The 21549-nt window shown below is 42.7% G+C and overlaps 1 protein-coding gene across 10 annotated transcripts in view; it reads left to right on the top strand.

The window, feature by feature from the left end:
- LOC115107031 (myotubularin-related protein 5-like) overlaps nucleotides 1–21549 on the top strand; it is a 72861-nt gene that overhangs the window by 24394 nt on the left and 26918 nt on the right. For 3 of the 10 annotated variants that reach the window (XM_029630365.2, XM_029630369.2, XM_029630366.2), the window contains exons 2-11: nucleotides 6231–6316; nucleotides 8226–8363; nucleotides 8691–8816; nucleotides 9043–9153; nucleotides 9794–9880; nucleotides 12354–12383; nucleotides 13811–13916; nucleotides 18065–18197; nucleotides 18387–18510; nucleotides 19537–19650. In XM_029630365.2, coding sequence (XP_029486225.1) covers nucleotides 6231–6316; nucleotides 8226–8363; nucleotides 8691–8816; nucleotides 9043–9153; nucleotides 9794–9880; nucleotides 12354–12383; nucleotides 13811–13916; nucleotides 18065–18197; nucleotides 18387–18510; nucleotides 19537–19650 — 1055 coding nt within the window. The remainder of the gene's footprint in view (nucleotides 1–6230; nucleotides 6317–8225; nucleotides 8364–8690; nucleotides 8817–9042; nucleotides 9154–9793; nucleotides 9881–12353; nucleotides 12384–13810; nucleotides 13917–18064; nucleotides 18198–18386; nucleotides 18511–19536; nucleotides 19651–21549) is intronic. The other 7 variants (XM_029630367.2, XM_065008262.1, XM_029630373.2 and 4 more) reach the window with 5 other exon arrangements.

Below are 21549 nucleotides of genomic sequence, written 5' to 3' on the forward strand. Positions count from 1 at the left end.
GCTTTCCCCCATCGCTCCACAAAAGCCTTTCAGAGCAAGGGGAATAACTCCTCCAAGTTTCAGAGCGAGTGACGTTTGAAACGCTATTAGTGCGCACCCCGCTAACTAGCTAGCCATTTCACATTGGTTACACCAGCCATTAGGCTTGAAGTCATAAACAGCGCTGTGCTTGCGAAGAGCTGCTGGCCAAACGCACGAAAGTGCTGTTTGAACGAATGCTTACGAGCCTGCTGCTGCCTACCATCGCTCAGTCAGACTGCTCTATCAAATCATAGACTTAATTATAACATAACACACAGAAATACGAGCCTTTGGTCATTAATATGGTCGAATCCGGAAACTATCATTTCGAAAACAAAACGTTTATTATTTCAGTGAAATACGGAACTGTTCGGTATTTTATCTAATGGGTGGCATCCCTAAGTCTAAATATTCTTGTTACATTGTACAACCTTCAATGTTAGGTCATAATTATGTTGTACAATTCTGGCAAATTAGTTAGCAATGAGCCAGGCTGCCCAAACTGTTGCATATACCCTGAATCTGCATGCAATGAACGCAAGAGAAGTGACACAATTTCACGATGGTTAATATTGCCTGCTAACCTGGATTTCTTTTAGCTAAATATTCAGGTTTAAAAATATATACTTCTGTGTATTGATTTTAAGAAAGGCATTGGTGTTTATGGTTAGGTACAGTCGTCCAACGATTCTGCTTTTTTCGCAAATGTGCTTTTGTTAAATCATCCCCCAGCTTTGCATTGATTATATGCAACGCAGGACACGCAAGATAAACTAGTAATATCATCAACCATGTGTAGTTATAACTAGTGATTATGATTGATTTATTTTTACTACAAGATAAGATTAATGCTAGCTAGCAACTTACCTTGGTTTCTACTGCATTCTCGTAACAGGCAGTGGAGTGCAACGAGAGAGGCAGGTGGTTATAGCGTTGGACTAGTTAACTGTAAGGTTGCAAGATTGGATCCCCCGAGCTGACAAGGTGAAAATCTGTCGGATAAAAAACTATTATAAAACTATTATATAAGGAATTGGCAACTCGTTCTCATTCTGAGAAATAAGGTAGGCCACTTTATTTCAACGTCTGAACAAAGTGGACAGGCTAGTATGCTATTCAAACAGTTGGAGACGGACGGACGGGTGTGTTCATAACAAATCAACTGTTTTACCTTTGTTAGCTAGCAAATGGATCCAAGTTGGCAAGACTTTAAATATAAAGATAAGCTGGCTACTCACTGACACTTGGGCTTGTGTTGAGAGATTATTTGAGACCACATTTTCTATAATGTCTACTACAAAATGTTGATCATTATTAGTTATGCATGGTTTTGGTTAAATTAGTAACAAGAGCATTTTCATAGACTTGAATGACAGATCAGTGATTATTGCAAAAAGATGTCTTAAACAATTTTGATCAAATGATTACATTATTTGCGAGTTATTTGTTGTTGCGGAAGGCCAGCTGGCGACCAGAGTCAGCTTGCAGGCACCCGGCCCGCCACAAGGAGTTGCTACAGTGCGATGGAAGAAGGAAATCCTGGCCGGCCAAACCTTCCCCTAACCCAGACGACGCAGGGCCAATTGTGAGCCGCCTCATGGGTCTCCAGGTCATGGCTGGCTCTGAGACAGCCTGGGATCAAACCCGGGTCTGTAGTGATGCAGTGCCATAGACTGTGGGAGGCCTCTATATACAGAGTTTACCAAACCTTATGAACACCTGCTCTTTCCATGAGACTGACCAGGTGAATCCAGGTGAAAGCTATGATCCCTTATTGATGTCTCTTGTTAAATCCACTTTGATCAGTGTAGATGAAGGGGAGGAAAGGTGTTATTAATGTTTTGTACACTTGGTGTATATTGTGAATCACCCATATGTTTGAAAAAAATAAAGATATGATTTTTAGGCCGTATTGCCCAGCCCTAGACTAATTGCATTGCAAACACAGATGTGTAAACACTGGCCAGGCCACGTGCATGTAGCAACAGACAGTTACTGTCAAATATTCTACCTTCGACCGATTTGTTGGTCACGCAAGCTCTTATTGCACATATTAACCCATTCAACATATACTACGTGCACTTACTCACACTTAAACACAAAATGCATGAGGGCTATGTTCTGTGAAGTAAAGACACACACACCTACCTACCTGTGCTACGTGCTGAAGCTCACAGAGCCAAACCTTAAGGAAGTTTTTTATGAACAGTCAGTTTACAGTCCACCACTGAGGAGGTCATCTGAGTACATGTAGAAAACACTCTTCACCACCACCTGGCTGCCACTGAAACAATACGTTCCAATATCCACGCTAGCATACTACATCAAATAAAGGAATGTATTGGATATGCATTGTAAGTGGTATTGCAGTATGGATAATTTAGGTACTATTGATAATCTACTACTAGCCATCCCCCCTCCCTTCTATGTTGCCTGCACATCACTTAATGTAGCACGAAGTAGGTCTAAATTAATAAACAGCAGTGCGATAAGAAAGTTGAAAATGTAAATTCCTTCCCTGTCCCTGACCTCTGTTTAGACAGAACTTGAGTGGTGTTTTAAAAGAATGACAGAGTACATGTAATATGAAAGGCTGGCTGGCTGCCTGCATTCCTGCAGCTCTGTGTTTGACTGGTCATCATGGGATTTTGATACCAGAATGTTTTTTGTAAAGTGGTCAGGAATGAAGGACAGCTGGTCTACTGAATGCAACCCACTGTCTCATGACTCCCATCTTCTCACGAGAGCGAGAGAAAGGGAGAGCGAGACGGGGATGGTAGCACAGGTGAGATGGAGTAAGAGAAGAGATGGGGGGAAGGAGAGAGTGCAGAAGAGAGGATGAGTAGGCTATTTCTTTCCCATTTGTGTTTGGTTTTGGGAGTTGCCTGCCTGCCCTAGTTGGTTGTATTGTGACTGGGCTTACCGGGCTCCTGGTTTTGTTCCCCGTGATAAAGAGCCTGAGGCTTTTATTATTTTTTCATACAGATGCAGCATTCAACCACAAACTCTCTCTTCCTCCTTTACTTTGGGAATAATGTCTCTTTCAGTGACTTGTCTCATGCTGTGACACAACAAAGTGAATTCTGTGTGAAGGCGACTGTCTGGACAGAGAAGCTCAAACGATGGTTAACAGAGTGATTTGTAGCGGTTACATAAGAAGGCTTTCATTCTGCTAAGATGAGCAGCACTAATGTCTTAGCTGAATTCTGAAGAGAAATCGTACTGTGTTTGGGAGGAATCGCAAGAGCGTTGTGCCAAGAAAGTGTTTGCTTATTAGTGAGGCAGCCTGGAACAAGGCCAGTCCCTTCTGGGTCATGATCCCTCAAGGCCAGGTTTAAGGCTCGCACACGTTACACGAATGTGGATCCAGCATCCGTCTGCTGATCGAGCTTTTGTTATAGGGACCACCTGTTTTAGATGTCTGTCTGCTGACATTTTTCATGCGACTCTACAGTACATGTCAAATTTGTGCACACTCAATTTGCAAATTACATTCAGAGGTGAAGTACTCTCAGCCAGCAAACGCTATTGGCGTGTCTGAGCCCTTAGTCTGGAGGTACCTAAACCACTGTGTCAACAATAACTGTGTCATGATGTAACAGTTTGTGGCATTGAGCTTTTCTTTGACAGACTGACAGTAAGATTGGGGGGGGGGGGATTGATACAGTTACATATTACTTTTAGGTTTAATTTATTTGCACCCAAAACGATAAGTGATATAAAAAAAACTAGACAGATAAAAACTAATATAAACTGTGTAGGTGTGGTTGGAAGCCCAAGGGCCTTATATACTGTAAAAACCACACCACAAACTATATACAATACATAAGTACAAAAATAAGAAAGGTTTGTAAAAACTGATAACAAAACCCACTAATCATAAATGTACAAATGAACCGATCAGCAATCACAAAACGTAGTTTGGTTCATCAAGCTGACCCCCAGTCTTTGCTTCAGGAGGTTTCTGCAATGTGAAAATAAGAATTCCAGTGTATGGTACCTCTGTATCTGATAGCCAATTCTCTATGCAAGGTGTGGCAGTTGGGAGGGTGAAGGTTATCGCAGTGTGTCTTGCTATATAGATGGATTTCAGAATTAACCTGGCAGAATCCATTGAAGGGTGTCTGTAAATTGTCTGGGAGGAATGAGTTTTTGGTGATGAAAGTGCATAATTGGCGTACATCGATGTCACATAAATGACAAGATATTGAGTTTCTTAAACAAAGGTGCAGATGGAGCCAGGTAATTGGAGGAAGTGGTTAGTCTTGGAATTGTATTTTGTATGATGAGTAATTTGTGTAGATAGGAGGTATATGTACAGACCTGTGTGGCTCAGTTGGTAGAGCATGGCGCTTGCAACGTCAGGGTTGTGGGTTCGATTCCCATGGGGGTACCAGTACAGAAAGAAATCCGAAAATATATGGGTAGGAGCGTCTGCTAAGTGTAAATACTTGGGATGCACTGATTTTATTACATTTTTGACGATACTGATATCCAATATTTTCCTTGCCAAAGAAAATGATGCCGATAACCGATATTGAACATTTTAGCTGCCTTTTAAGCATTCTAGTACAGTTAAATAGTTAGACCACTGCGTGTGTGTTTTAAGGCACTGCATCTCAGTGCAAGAGGCATCACTACAGTCCCTGGTTTGAACCCAGGCTGGAACACATCTGGCCATGATTGGGAGGCCCATAGGGCGGTGCACAATTGGCCCAGCATCGTCCTGGGTGGGCCGTCATTGTAAATAAGAATTTGTTCTTAACTGACTTGCCTAGTTAAATAAAGGTTACACACACCACACTACAAATCAAAATCAAATCAAATGTATTTATATAGCCCTTCGTACATCAGCTGATATCTCAAAGTGCTGTACAGAAACCCAGCCTAAAACCCCAAACAGCAAGCAATGCAGGTGTAGAAGCACGGTGGCTAGGAAAAACTAGCCTGACCACACTGACCAAAAGTTATTTTGTTGGCATTTAAGTATGTTCCCATTACCAGTAAAACATAATCAAAATGTTTCTTTAACTTACTTGCTGTTTAGTTTTCATTTGTTCAGAATTTTCATTATTTTTTATGTTTTACCCCCTTTTTCTCCCCAATTTCGTGGTATCCAATTGTTAGTCGTTACTGTCTTGTCTCATCGCTACAACTCCCGCACGGACTCGGGAGAGGCGAAGGTTGAGAGCCATGCGTTCTCCGAAACCCAACCAAGCCGCACTGCTTCTTAACACAGCGCGCATCCAACCCGGAAGCCAGCCGCACCAATGTGTCAGAGGAAACACCGTACACCTGGTGACCATGTCAGCATGCACTGCGCCCGGCCCGCCACAGGAGTCGCTAGTGCACGACTAGCGACATTGCGATGCAATGCAATGCCTTAGACCCCTGCCCCACTTGGGAGGCCTCTCTTCCTCTGTGCCCGCTGTCACTGTGTCCGTTTCCATCTTGTCCAGCTGTGTATGTAGCATTTCACGTAAACCCTGTTTCTTGTCTGCATCGAAGTAGCGGTCCTTGTACCTAGCATCGAGCATGGTGGCGACACAGTAAAGAGGCTCAGAGAGAATGCCACCGGATCACTTGTTCACAGCCTCGAGTACTTTTGTAAGTTTTAACCCCATGGTCTGTGTCGGCAGTTTTATTGAGCAGGTGCTTCAATACCATGACCGAGGGTATCACGTCTGCTGCAGACGCAGTTGAGCTGATTTCTTGAGTCAGTTGTTCAAATGGAGCTAGGAGTGTTCATGTTCTCAAATACCATTGAAATGGCAGCAGCGGTATGAGAACCAGCACATTCTTGAGCATGCAATACGGCTTTCCTCAGTACAAAATCATATTTTATTGGTCACATATATACAGTTGGTTGGAAGTTTACATACACCTCAGCCAAATACATTTAAACTCAGTTTTTCACAATTGCTGACATTTTAATCCTAGTAAAAATTCCCTGTTTTAGGTCAGTTAGGCTAATTTTCTCATGCTCTCTCGTGTCCGTGCAGCAATATAGTGAGATATGTTTGGAACATAAAATCATAGTATCAAATTGCAATACATATATAATCGGCACCTAAGTATTGTAATAATATCGTATGGTGAGGTCCCTGGCAATCCCCAGCCCTACAGTAATGGACTAGGCCCTGACCGATAACTCGGCTCTCTGATCAAGCGTTCCGACCTGACCTTTGTCACCCTCTCTCTTTCTCCAGGGGGCAGTGAGGGCCAAGGTCACATTCTCCAGCGCTTTCCTGAGAAAGACTGGGAGGACAATCCCTTTCCACAAGGCATCGAACTGGTATGTAACAAACATAGCTCACACACAAACGAACGCACAATAGCCTACATATTTACCCCAGTTACATACAGTTGAAGTCGGAAGTTTACATTCACCTTAGCCAAATACATTTAAACACATTTTTTCCACAATTCCAGACATTTAATCCTAGTAACAATTCCCTGTCTTAAGTCAGTTAGGATCACCACTTTATTTTAAGAATGTGAAATGTCAGAATAATAGTAGTGAGAATGCTTTTATTTATTTCATCACATTTCCAGTGTGTCAGAAGTGTACATACACTCAATTAGTATTTGGTAGCATTGCCTTTAAATTGTTTACCTTGGGTCAACCGTTTCGGTTAGCCTTCCACAAGCTTCCCACAATAAGTTCTCACAAGAATTTTGGCCCATTCCTCCTGACAGAGCTGGTGTGACTGAGTCAGGTTTGTAAGCCTCCTTGCTCGCAAACGCTTTTTCAGTTCTGCCCACATATTTTCTATGGGATTGAGGTCAGTGCTTTGTGATGGCCACTCCAATACCTTGACTATGTTGTCCTTAAGCCATTTTGCCACAACTTTGGAAATATGCTTGGGGTCATTGTCCATTTGCAAGACCCATTTGCGACCAAGCTTTAACTTCTTGAGATGTTGCTTCAATATATCCACATCATTTTCCTACCTCATGAAGCCATCTATTTTGTGAAGTGCACCTGTCTGTCCTGCAGCAAAGCACCCCCATAACATGATGCTGCCACCCCCATGCTTCACAGCTGGGACGGTGTCCTTTGGCTTGCAAGCCTCCCCACTTTTCCTCCAAACATAATGATGGTCATTATGGAAATTGCTCCCAAGGATGAACCAGACTTGTGTAGGTCAACAACAAAAAAAGTCTGAGGTCTTGGCTGATTTCTTTGGATTTTTCCCATGATGTCAAGCAAAGAGGCACTGAGTTTGAAGGTAGGCCTTGAAATAAATCCACAGGTACACCTCCAATTGACTCAAATTATGTCCAATTAGCCCATCAGAAGCTTCTAAAGCCATGACATTTTCTGGAGCTTTCCAAGCTGTTTAAAGGCACAGTCACCTTAGTGTATGTAATCTTCTGACCCACTGGAATTGTGATACAGTGAAATAATCAGTCTGGAAACAATTGTTGGAAAAATTACTTTTCATGCACAAAGTAGACGTCCTAACCGACATGCCAAAACTATAGTGTGTTAACAAAAAATTTGAGGAATGGTTGAAAAACTAGTTTTAATGACTCCAACCTAAGTGTATGTAAACTTCCGACTTTAACTGTACATCATCCGTACCTGAAGAAAGGCTGCATCATGAAGGGATCAACATAACCCAGAATAATTTACTGTTGATGTGTATTTAATGTCTCCCAAATAACCCTTATTCCAGTATTGTTTACCTCATTATTGTCTAATGTGTTTTGCCAGAATCAATATTGAAGAATTCCTAAGTGTTCATTATATATGTACAACGGGGTTCAATGGCATGTCTGTTTTGTATTTCATTCATTATATATTACAAGATGAATGCCTACAGAACAATGGTTATTCCTTGGTTTGCTTCTAGCCTATTTCTCATCCCGATCCAAAATAAGGGTGTAAGGTTAATCATTTCTGACACGTGGAAAGTTTTCTTAACTTGATATAGCCTAGCGGTGGAAAATAACCAAATGATAGGCTAGAGATCAGAGGTGAGTGACAGAGAGATGCAGAGTAGGGACATGTGACATACCACACTGGGATTCGGCCCACTAATACTGTATATTCCTCTCCTGTCATCCATCTCTCCCTCTCCTATCCTTTTCACCTCATTCCCGTTTCCCTCCTTCTTCCCTTGTTTCTCGACCCCTGCACCCTTTGACCCATTTTCTGTCACTCGCCCTCTCCCCCCTCCTCTTTCTCCCTCTCTCAGTTCTGTCAGCCCAACGGATGGCAGTTAGTTCCAGAGAGGGAACGTCCGTCGTTCTTCGTGTCGGTTCTGACCGACATCAACTCAGAGCGTCACTACTGTGCCTGTTTCACGTTCTGGGAGGGCCTGGACAACCCTCAGGTGAGAGACTGGAGGAGAAAGAGAAGAGGCCCCCCTCGCCACACTTCTCCTCACACACTGAGCCAATGTCATTATGAACCAGTAACGGTATCGTTACAGCTGTACTGTGTAGCAACAATGTGCCAACATTTTACGCTGGCAACAAAGTTGTGGAAATGAGAGAATCTGATCATATTAGAAACAGGTAACGGTTTATAAAAGTTCCAAGCTGTATGTGACATCTGTGATATGACGTTACGTCTTTAATGGTACGTCTATAGAACATTTGCACAAAGTAGGCTACGTTCTGTACACTGTATGATATTCTGTCTAATTTTGTGTGTGTAGCTACCGAAAGCTGAGGCCAGTGAGGTGGATGAGGACGAAGTCCCAGGGCTGGTCCAGCCGGCCCAGGTCTTTGCCCCCAAGAGCCTGGTGCTGGTGTCCCGTCTGGACCACACAGAGGTCTTCAGGGTACAACGCACCTCAAAACAATACTGCACGTCCCTGTCAGATACTCCCATTGCACTTCTCATCTATGTTTCTTGTTACAACAACGAGTGATTGAGACAACTCTAGGCTTGATTTGGCTGTATTTTGCTTTAGGTAGTGTTCTTCACCCACAAACCCCATTTGTTATTTCACTACAAGTCAAGGAAAGTGTGTGCTTGTCTTTTGACTGGGTGCCTCCCCTGTCCAGAACTGTTTGGGACTCATCTACGCCGTGCACGTGGATAGCCTCAGCGTTCCCTTGGAAACGGTGATCGGAAACCTCCTCACCTGCGTCATCCCCGTCGCTGGTGGTTCTCAGGTAAACACACCTCTTTTCAGCATGCATACCGACTTTTACGTATTCTCCTGGGCTGTGCAACCCTCCCAACCAGCTAGCCTATTAGCTTGTTAGCCCCATCCAACCTGCTAGCATATTAGCTTAGCATGTTGGCCAATGCAGACTGCTAGCACATTACTTTAACCAACCTGTTTGCATTGTAGCTTAGCATTAGCGGGTGTGCTATGCTAACCCTCATTGCCGAGTCAATGCCGGGTCCTCAGCAAAGAGGAGATGGCCAGCATAGTAACCTACACACCATAGGAGGTTGGTGGCACCTTAATCCTTAATGGACCTTAATGGCACCTTGATGCCATTCCAATCGCTCCGTTCCAGGCATTATGAGCCTCCTCCCCTTAGCAGCCTCCACTGCTACACACAATGTATAGGAATATTTTCTTAGCTCTTGTATTCACCCTATGTGCACAATTTAAATGTACTGTTTGTCTCAAACTAATTCAATGACGCTACAGCATGAAGTAGTGTAACATACAGTAAACTAGTATACTAAATCGTGCACTACTAGTATATTGGGCCTATACGTACATTTCTGTACATTTTGTTCCCTTGTGTAACATGCCATTGAACCCCGCTGTACATTGGTTCCTCCTGTGTGTTACAGATAAATGAGTCCCCAGTATGTAGTTTAAATCTTTCGGTTCCTCAGGCCTTAGCCTGTGACTGGCTACTGGGCTGCTTTCAGGACCAGGTAACATCACCTTCCGGCAGCTTCTTACAAATCCGCTTGCCTCATTGTGATTTTATCTATTTAGATAAACATGATGATTCTAAAAAGTCTGTTTTGTATTTCCTGTAATCATCTCAAACCATGCTGATTTAATATTCACTCAGTGGTTTGCAGTTTGCTCTAGTCTGCTTTTGTGGAATTTGTGGCCTAACGATGCTGCGTATTCCATGCTACATTAACCTGTCAATAATTTCAATCATTTTTGAGACCTTTTTAAAGTCAAAGAATTGTTTTGATTCTGTGTGCCGTTGTTTGTCGTGGATCGATCTGATGTGTTTGCCATTATTGATCTGTTGTAGAAGTGCATAGACTTTTCACTTGGTGAGGAACACACACCGTACATAAACACTGGTTCTCTGAGGGTGACCATATGGGACACCAGATGGCCTTATAGCAGGCAGTGCAGTGGTCTGAATGAGAGATGGGACTAATCAGTATTCACACACACACACACACACACATATCTTGCAAACAAAAACAAACACCCTTAACTTACACACACTCCGAGATCTTCAGGCATTGGATACTATAGCACAGATCGTTCTATATTAAAACAGTACTTGAAGAGCAATGCTAGGTGTTTGTTACGGTGTAATAGCAGGTTTGATACTATCAAATGTCTAACTTTTTATTAGACTCAGTTCTAGACTTGCTAGGACTCTCCCCAGTCATGCCACGTCAACCACTGTCATCCCAACATACATTGCAACACACCCACCTTACTACTGCAACTGGCAATTATCTCAACTGTCAGATACGCACTCCTGACATACAGAGCAGCAACCTTTAGCCCAGTTACTGTACAGTGGAATATATATGAGTCTGATATGGAACCTGCCTGAACGTTTGTGTGTGCACGCACGTCTGCTCGTCTGTATGAGGGATTTAATAGATCATTGTAAATGACTGTGTCTAGTCTCCACAATGTCTCCTGGTTACCAGCCCAAGGACGTTCTGTCAATGGGCCAATCTCCATAAATAACTTATTTGATTTCCTGAAATATTAACTGTAAAACATTAACTAAGCAGATTTCCCCTTTTAAAGTAACTTTACTGAAAAATGACAATGTTACACAAGTATAACATTTCAGTCCTCTGTTATTTCACCCCAAGGTCATAAACACATCATCTGACTAATTTACCCATCGGATGTTTGTAGCTACGATAGGGCTGGGCGATATGGCAAATAAATGATCACAATATCGATATTTTTTCATTCGAAAGCGATAATTATCACGTTATTAATCAAATAACGTTTAAAAGGTGCATATCTGCTTCAAACTCAAGAATGCCTGAACACACCGTGGTTAGAGCGTTGGGCCAGTAACCGAAAGGTTGCTAGATCGAATCCCCGAGCTGACAAGGTAAAAATCTGTCGTTCTATCCCTGAACAAGGCAGTTAACCCTCTGTTCCCCGATAGGCCGTCATTGTAAATAAGAAGTTGTTCTTAACTGACTTGCCTAGTTAAATAAAGGTTACATTTGGAAAATCGTTCTATGTTTGCTGCTAGGGAGCATGTACCTGGTGTCAATTAAATTGATAAGCTTCTTGAAACCTTCCTTGATGTTGATGTTTGCATGTATGGCATAAATGCTGTCAGTGTTTACTGCTTCGGGCAAACATCCCTAGATTTGGCTGGTGCTTGAGGGGCGTTTATCAATACCGTGGCGCAAACTCAAACTTCCTGCATGTTCCAAAGAGTGATTTTGTTTAAGATGTTGAAAAAGGTTTGTCTTATTACCAGACTTCGTAGCCACCTGTCTACGGCACAATTTTCACCGAACATTGCTCTGCTGTTTGTCGGACTTCAAAAAGCCAAACCACTTCCAAATCACTGAAACAGTTTAACCCTTTTTATCAATAATTTCTTCATTGGAAGCTGGTCCTTCTCCATGGCTATCACTGCCACTGTTTTCGCCTACGTCACAAATTTCTCGTGGTTAGTAGTGGCTACTCCATCACTCGAGGTGCGAAGTGTTTTTTTGTGGGCGTATACCTCTCCACGTGCACATTGTCACTTCTCCGCACGTTCCTGCTGCGTCACAGAGGTGAAATAGACTGCTGTACCTAATTATTCCATATATCGACATCAACAAAAATGAATGTAAACGTTTTTATATGGTTATTGAGAGAAGTAATTACCTCTTGATATTGATTTATCGCCCAGCCCTAAGCTACAATGTCAGATATTAAATGTGGCTGAACTGAGCTGTGGCTGCTTCCATTTTATTTCCCCAAAGTTGACAGCTGGTTTGACTCTGTGCCTTATGTTAATGTTGCTGTTACCATCTGTGTATATTTGTCATGTTAATGTTTTGTCATTGTTTTGTCATGTTTTTGTTTGGACCCTGTAGTCTCTAATCCGTGTGTTCTCCTATGGTGTATTTCTCTCTCTCTGTGTGTGTGTGTGTTTGGGGTGCTTGACTTGTGTAGCCGTGCCAGGAGGAGAGAGAAGAGAGCTTGGTACGCCGCCTGACAACTTTATTCTCCTTTCAACCAATCAGCTCCTAGCTTTCCCTAATTCTGTCTGGATCCTCCTATGTCTATGTATCTCACCTACCTCTCTCTCAAGGGAAAACCAATCAAATCACTTTGATAAGGCCCAGTCTGTTACCCAATGGCTGATCTTTTTAGGATCTGTTATTGGTAGCCTGGAAAAATTCAAGGATATCTAATTGGTTGTTGATCAGACGAGTGACGGTGAAATGGTGTTCAACAGTTGGATCATTGCGTTCCCATTGCTGCTGCTGCTGTAGAGCGCATGAGCTAACGCCAACCTTTTCGTTCCCAGATATATACTTGGGCCTTGTATTTTAAGTACTTTTAAATGAAGATTTGGCTACAGTAGATTCCTGCTTCTGGAGTTTAGTTGAAAATGTCTGTTTTTAAATAAATTCCCTATTTTATAGTGAAAATGTATTTTTGAAGAATTTCAGTACTTAAAATAATTTGCATTCCTACTTGTCAAATGTGATATACAGCCTCTGTAGGTAGTTCCAGTTGTTTCTGTGTATTCTGTTGTATTACTATGTGATGTCTGTCCTCGAGGCTGCTGTGATTGTGTTTCTATGTGATGTATTGGATGCCTTCTTTGACCTTGTGCTACCTGTCCTGTATGCAACTCTTTGCAATCGGTCTTCATTTGCAGCCAAGACCCACGGTACCTATCATGCTGTGCAAATTGTGCCTTAACTCATATCGCCTAACATGCTTTTTCAGTCTTGCAAATACTTAAAATCCAGAACAGTCATTGACATTGCATGCAACATAAATATCACACTTACAAATGATGGCAACTTATATTTTACAACAACTAGTACAACTCTCTTAAGCTATAAATGTAATGTATGTGCTACAATGTGAAGTTTACATGACTAAGATGTTTCATGAATGTTACAATCTAAATCATTCTGTCACTTTCCTTCCCTCTGTGTCACATGGCCGTAAGAACTATCCAGTAACACTAAACCAATAAGACATTTCAAATGTTAAGACCCCCCCCCCCGAAATCATTCAGATGTTTGAACTCTGCCCTTTCCAAAACGCAATGGAAATGTCCCTCTATGGATAATCTGGAATGTCATTGGTATTTGACTCCCATAAAGGCCCATTTAATATGGTGGGCTGATTTGAATCTGTGGTAAGGCCCATTGCTCTGGGTTTCTCAGTTCAGCATAGGTCAGTTCTCTCCTGTTCAGCTCTGAATGGCTGGTTACTGTGGAGTTCTAATGTACCTGCTAAACCCCTGTGATTCATATCTGTGATTTCTCCTCAATACACTCCGAATCTCTGTGATTGTGCTGTAGTTGCTAATCCCCATTTTTCCGAGAGAGCGTTCACACTATCTGTTCTCTTTTTCCATGCGACCCTCTCTTTCTTTCTCTCTCTAGAGGACTATAACATTGGGTGCGGGCGATCGACAGGTCATCCAGACTCCCATCAACGACTCCCTCCCTGTCAGCGGCAGCAGCGTAGCCCATCTCTTTAGACAGCTTGGTACGGCAAATCACAATGCAGTTTATTCAGCCCAGGACCGATGGGGCACCTTATGTGATGTCAGTGATATGGACCAATCAGAGTCCAATATTCCTTTGATTTAAAGACCTTCACCAATTGTTCAATTGCTTAATGAACGCAAATCACAGGCCTATATTTGATGAGTTGCGGGAAAAGGCGTGTGTGTGTGTGTGTGTAAACTCAGCAAAAAAATAAATGTCCTCACTGTCAACTGCATTTATTTTCAGCAAACTTAACGTGTTTATATTTGTATGAACATAAGATTCAACAACTGAGACATCAACTGAACAAGTTCCACAGACATGTGACTAACAGAAATGGAATAATGTGTCCCTGAACAAAGGGGGGGTGGTAAAAATCAAAAGTAACAATGCAGCTGGTGGCCACACCAGCTACTGACTAAGTACTGCTGTGCATCTCCTCATGGACTGCACCAGATTTGCCAGTTCTTGCTGTAAGATGTTACCCCACTCTTCCAGCAAGGCACCTGCAAGTTCCCGGACATTTCTGGGAGGATTGGCCCTCACCCTCCGATCCAACAGGTCCCAGATGTGCTCAATGGGATTGAGATCCAGCCTCTTCGCTGTCCATGACAGAACACTGACATTCCTGTCTTGCAGGAAATCACACACAGAACAAGCAGTATGGCTGGTGGCATTGTCATGCTGGAGGGTCATGTCAGATGAGTTTGCAGGAAGGGTACCACATGAAGTAGGAGGATGTCTTCCCTGTAACGCACAGAGTTGAGATTGCCTGCAATGACAACAAGCTCAGTCCGATGATGCTGTGACACACCGACCCAGACCATGACGGACCCTCCACCTCCAAATTGATCCCGCTCCAGAGTACAGGCCTCTGTGTAACGCTCATTCCTTCAACGATAAACGCGAATCCGACCATCACCCCTGGTGAGACAAACTGCGACTCGTCAGTGAAGAGCACTTTTTAAAGTCCTGTTTGGTCAAGCGACGGTGGGTTTGTGCCCATAGGTGACGTTGTTGCCGGTGATGTCTGTGGACCTGCCTTTTAATAAGCCTACAAGCCCTCAGTCCAGCCTCTCTCAGCCTATTGTGGACAGTCTGAGCACTGATGGAGGGATTGTGCGTTCCTGGTGTAACTCGGCAGTTGTTGCAATCCTGTACCTGTCCCGGTGGGATGTTTGGATGTACAGATTCTGTGCAGGTGTTGTTACACGTGGTCTGCCACTGCGAGGACTATCAGCTGTCAATCCTGTCTCCCTGTAGCGCTGTCTTCGGTGTCTCACAGTACGGACATTGCAATTTATTGCCCTGGCCACATCTGCAGTCCTCGTGCATCCTTGCAGCATGCCAAAGGCATGTTCATGCAGATGAGCAGGGACCCTGGGCATTTATCTTTTGGTGTTTTTCAGAGTCAGTAGAAAGGCCTTTTTAGTGTCCTAAGTTTTCATAACTGACCTTAATTGCCTACCGTCTGTAAGATGTTAGTGTCTTAACGACCGTTCCACAGGTGCATGTTCATTAATTGTTTATGGTTCATTGAACAAGCATGGGAAACAGTGTTTAAACCCTTTACAATGAAGATCTGTGAAGTTATTTGGATTTTTACGAATGATCTTCGAAAGACAGGGTTCTGAAAAAGGGACGTTTCTTTTTTTGCTGAGTTTACTCTACCGTTCAAAAGTTTGGGGTCACTTAGAAATGTCCTTGTTTTTTTTAAAGAAAAGCATTTTTTTGTCCATTTAAAATAACATCATTGATCAGAAATACAGTGTAGACATTGTTGTAAATGATTATTGTAGCTGGAAACGCCAGATAAAAAAGAAAGGAATATCTACATAGGCGTACAGAAGCCCATTATCAGCAACCACCACTCCTGTGTTCCAATGGTATGTTGTTAGCTAATCCAAGTTTATCATATTAAAAGGCTAATTGATCATTAGAAAACCCTTTTGTAATTATGTTAGCACAGCTGAAAATGGTTCTGATTTAAAGAAGCAATAAAACTGGCCTTCTTTAGACTAGTTGAGTATCTGGAGCATCGGCATGTGTGGGTTCAATTACAGGCTCAAAATAGCCAGAAACAAAGAACGTTTCTTCTGAAACTCGTCAGAAACTGAAGATCTCGTACAACGCTGTGTACTACTCCCTTTTATTCTGGCTCTAACCAGAATAGAAAGAGGAGTGGGAGGCCCCGGTGCACAACTGAGCAAGAGGACAAGCATATTGCAGTGCCTAGTTTGGGAAACAGACGCCTCACAAGTCCTCAACTGGCAGCTTCATTAAATAGTACCCGCAAAACACCAGTCTCAACGTCAACAGTGAAGAGGCAACTCCGGGATGCTGGCCATCTAGACAGAGTTCCTCTGTCCAGTGTCTGTTCTTTTGCCCATGTTAGTCTTTTATTATTGGCCAGTTTGAGAAATGGCTTTTTCTTTGTAACTCTGCCTAGATGGCCAGCATCCCGGAGTCACCGCTTCACTTTTGACGTTAAGACTGTGTTTTGCAGATACTATTTAATCTAGCTGCCAGTTGAGGACTTGTGAGGCATCTGTTTCACACACTAGACACTCTTAGAAAACAAGGGTATTTCTAAGTCACCCCAAACTTTTTAACAGTTGTCTGTGTGTACACTGCATTCGGATAGTATTCAGAACCCTTGACTTGTTCCACATTTTGTTACATTACAGCCTTATTCAAAAATGTATTAAATTGTGTTCCCCCCCCCCCCCATCATTCCACACACAATACCCCACAGTACCCCCATAATGACAAAGCAATAAAAGGTTTTGAAATATTACATTTACGCAAGTATTCAGACCCATTACTCAGTACTTTTTTGAAGCAACTTTGGCAGCGATTACAGCCTCAAGTCGTCTTGGGTATGACGCTACAAGCTTGGCACACATGTATTTGGGGAGTTTCTTCCGTTCTTCTCTGCAGATCCTATCAAGCTCTGTCAGGTTGGATGGGGAGCATTACTGCACATCTATTTTCAGGTCTCTCCTGAGATGTTCGTTCGGGTTCAAGTCCGGCGCTGGCTGGGCCACTCCTGTGTTGTCTTGGCCGTGTGCTTAGGGTCGTTGACCTGTCTTCGCCACCCCCCCCAGTCTGAGAACCTGTTTCAGAGCACTCGGGACTTCATCAAGGATCTCTCTGTACTTTGCTCTGTTCATCTTTCCCTCAATCCTGACTAGTCTATCAGTCCCTGTCACTGAAAAACATCCCCACAGCATGATGCTGCCACCATGCTTCACCGTAGGGATGGTGCCAGGTGTGACACTTGGCATTCAGGCCAAAGAGTTCAATCATGGTTTCATAAGACGAGAGAATCTTGTTTTTCATGGTCTGAGCGTCATTTAGGTGCCTTTTGGCAAACTCCAAGTGGGCTGTCATGTGCCTTTTCCTGAGGAGTAGCTTACGTCTGGCCACTCAATCATAAAGCCCTGATTGGTGGAGTGCTACAGAGATGGTTGTCCTTCTGGAAGATTCTCCCATCTCCACAGAGGAACTCTAGAGCTCGGGCAGTGACCAAGGCCCTTCTCCCCCGATTGCTCAGTTTGGCCAGGCTCTAGGAAGAGTCTGTGGTTCCAAACTTCTTCCATTTAAGAATGATGGCGGCCACTGTTTTTGGGGACCTTTAATGCTGCAGACCTTTTTTCGTACCCTTCCCCAGATATGTGCCTCAACACAATCCTGTCTCGGAGCTCTACGAACAATTCCTTCAACCTCATGCCTTGTTTTTGCTCTGACATGCACTGTCAACTGTGGAACATTATAGGCAGGTATGTGCCTTTCCAAATCATGTCCAATCAATTGAATTTACCACAGGTGGACTCTAAGTTATTGAAACATCTCAAGGATGATTAATGGAAACTGTATGCACCTGAGCTCAATTTTGAGTCTCATAGCAAAGGGTCTGAATACTTATGTAAATAAGGTATTTCGTTTTTGTTATACATTTGCAAAATAATTCTAAGAACCTGTGTATGCTTTGTCATTTTGGGGTATTGGTTGTAGATATCAGTCTTAATGCCTGCATGTTTGATCATTTTGTTTGAAGATACATTTGATCTTTACAATCCACGCAGTTGGTCTTTCCCTGCAAGTAAAGTGAATACTGTACCTCTGTTATGTTGTTGCTCTCAGGTATAGTGAACGTCCTGTATCTGTTCTGTGCTGCTCTGACGGAACACAAAATCCTGTTCCTGTCCAGCAGCTACCAGAGACTAACAGACGCCTGCAGAGCACTACTGGCCATCATGTTCCCCCTCAAATACAGGTGTGTGTGTGTTTTTCGTTGTAAAATAGGTTCATAGATGTCTTTTTAATATTGTGAATTTACAGGGATTTGATTAACAAGATTAACAAGATATTGGTATGTTAGTTTGGGTGATTTCCTCACTTATCATATCATCTCCTAATCTGATTCCTGATAAATCTGATTTCCTCTTGTTTTCCCTCCCGCCAGTTTTACTTACGTCCCCATCCTGCCGGGCAAACTCCTGGAGGTGCTGAGCACGCCCACGCCTTTCATCATCGGGGTCAATTCTTTCTTCCGTTCCGAGACCCAGGAACTGGTGGGTAGCATGACCGTATGTTCCAATCTACAATACTTCTTTTTGGTTTATTTTCTAGATCATGTTTATATATTCCGTCAGTGGTATGCATTTGTAAAGCCTATCTGATGCCAGACCATCTTAATTCTGTGTTGCCTCCCCATACTTTGACAGCCTGTGGTACGATCTTGATTATTGGATATTGTCAGTTCTCTGGCCTTCTTTCCTTATCTATAATTCATCTCACTCAACAACCCAGACCTGCTGTGTTTTAGCCATCTGAAACCTATTTTAGCTTAAACACCTCTCAGTACTAACACAACGGTCTTTGTAAACCATGCCAAGGTACATTAGCAATATACATTACATGTAACTTAAATATCTTCATTCTATATCCAGTGGAATGTTGGATGACTTTGAAAGTTTCCTTTTGTTATTAAGGACAAACTAATGGTTAAGATGAATAATACAAATAATATATTTATATTGTATATCGCTTTTCATTAGTTATCTCAAAGCTCTGAGGAAAGAATAATACAAAAGGATATTCAATAAAAACAAGGTACATTTTAGAGTGAAGGCAGGTAAAATAGCAGTAGTGGGCTAGGCACTAAATACATTTCAGATTGGGATTTAGGACTATGAAAAGACAGTCATTATAGTGTCATGTTTCGGAGGTGTAGATTAGGGTGCGTTAAACTACATGTGGTCCCTCGCCATGCTTTGTTATGTAATGACTTTTAACAACGGACTGCCTGTCTGTTTAATATAGTATACAGTCACATGGCTCTCATAGATTGATTGAGTGTAAGGGGGTGAGAGGTTATCGCCTTGGCAACCCAACTGCCTGTTAAAAGGTCAATTTCACTGCTGCAGTAGGTAAAGTTCTGTAATGAACAGCTGTTGACAGAAGCGTTTGTGTGTGTGTCTGTGGCTCTGTCAGTCACTACTGTTCTCAATCAGCACACTTAGCATCATGTACAGTATGCAGTACAGTGATCTCTTACAAGATCAATCAAAGATATCGCACTGACTGAGCCGTCTGTGTGTGTTGTTCTACAGTTGGATGTGATCATCGCTGACCTGGACGGAGGCACGGTGACCATCCCGGAGTGTGTCCACATCTCTCTGCTCCCCGACCCCCTCCTGCAGCAGACCCAGACTGCCCTCTCCATGGTAACCACCGTGATGACAACACTCACACCTCACCGCAACACCCTTCAGACTTCTACACCTTCACGTCATACAGCTACATCCGACACCAATACCAGTACAGCACGTTAACCCAACACAGGGACTCCCACTATGTATTACCCTGAACCATGTACAGCTATAGTGGTTTAAGCACAGCATCACATTGAGATGTTGATTTACTACTTCTGAACCAACTCCTTTTCTAAATAAGATCAAGTTCCTTATTGTAATCGAGCTTCTCACTGCCAGCACAATCTGGAAATTCCTCTTGTTCAGATAAGATCCATGTTATGTAAAACTAATCTGATTGTGCCTGCCTATCATTGGTGTCTATGGCTGGTTTTATGCTTTTGTTTCTATGTGGAGGAGAGCCATGCCATTGCTTTCCCATCATTAGCTACAACAAACACATGGTGGCAGATTTTATTTATTGAATGATTCTGGTTGATATTGTAAGCAATCGGGTTTGTGATCACAAAGTAATTTACCACAATCTTAAATTCTAATTGTAAGGTATCGGAACTACCATTACACACCCCTATAAAACAATATATTTTACAATATTAAAATTACCCATGAGACACAACTAAAAACAATGCAGTCATGAACTGTTCATGAGGATATGTCTGTTTTTAGTTTCACAATTGGTGTGAGTTGGCATGTGCAGAGTTTACTGTAATATACAGTAGTCCAATAAATAATTATGAAAGAATGGATATTCCCATCTTCAATGATGAATGAAATGATACTACAATTTGGAGCCAAAAGAGGGTTTATTTGTTTGCCTGTATGACATTGGCATTGATTCCCACAGCCCAAACTGTTTGTGTTATCAGAGTTGGACCAGAGGGAGAAGATGAATTATAGAATCTGACATGCTGTCCCACATGAGAAATATTTGGGAACATATTATTCCCTTGATAAAAATGTCTTCCTCCCCTCATTTCTTTATCAGGATAAGAGTCAAGTTGTATGTTTTAATATGAAGGAACATTTGATATGAACTTGCGTAGATTGCTCAGAATATTGCCAGACCGGCATTGCTCGGAACTGCTCAAAATGCGTACTTCATTAGCTTTTTGGCACTTTTCTTAACTGTTATAGAAAAACATTTTTGGTTGTTTTTTGACACATGTCCGTGGTAAATTATATTTTAGTACATGTGACAGTATACAGTGTTCATGCTTTTAACTCTCCAAGGCTGTCTGTCTGAGGCCAATGGGCTTTATCTCAGGCTGGTCTCTATGATCTCTATTGGCTGGAGGGCATGAAACATGAGCCATACTCAATCTGTGCGGTTACTAGCCAATCTGTTACGGCTAGACTGAACAGGAGAGGAGGAGGGAGGGACAAATGAGGAGGGAAAGGGGGGAGAGAGGGAAAGCAAGAAAAGGGAATGAGACAGGGTTAGGCTGTTACTGTGTCCTCTCGGTCAGAGGTACATTGAAAAGGAGCTGCTCCTCAACCAGTATACTTCCCCCTTGTCCTTCATTACCATGTTTAAACATTCCTAGATGTTTGAAAAACAACACAGTGGAAAGAGCTATGTACCAGCTAATACCTGCTCTGGTAAGTAATAGAGACTGTAAAATTGTTCCATCTCAGAACAACCAGTCCTGTGATGGGACCTGACCATTCTACAATACAATATACAGGCCTCTCCCACTTCCCTCTGTTCTGTCCTCCTTTCTTTTCTTCCCCCTGTCTCCCTCTGTCCTAACCTGTGTGGGCCATAGAGACTTGTAGTGCTGGCCCGGTGACCCTGCGTGGCTGGAATGAGACCAGAGCCCTGTAATGCAGGGACAATTTCACTGGAAGTGCTAGTCCTCTGTGTCCTGAGTCAATAAAACACTATGTGCATGTGATGTGTATGCACACATG

This window comes from Oncorhynchus nerka, linkage group LG23 (genome assembly GCF_034236695.1).
Source record: "Oncorhynchus nerka isolate Pitt River linkage group LG23, Oner_Uvic_2.0, whole genome shotgun sequence".
Lineage (NCBI taxonomy): Eukaryota > Metazoa > Chordata > Actinopteri > Salmoniformes > Salmonidae > Oncorhynchus > Oncorhynchus nerka.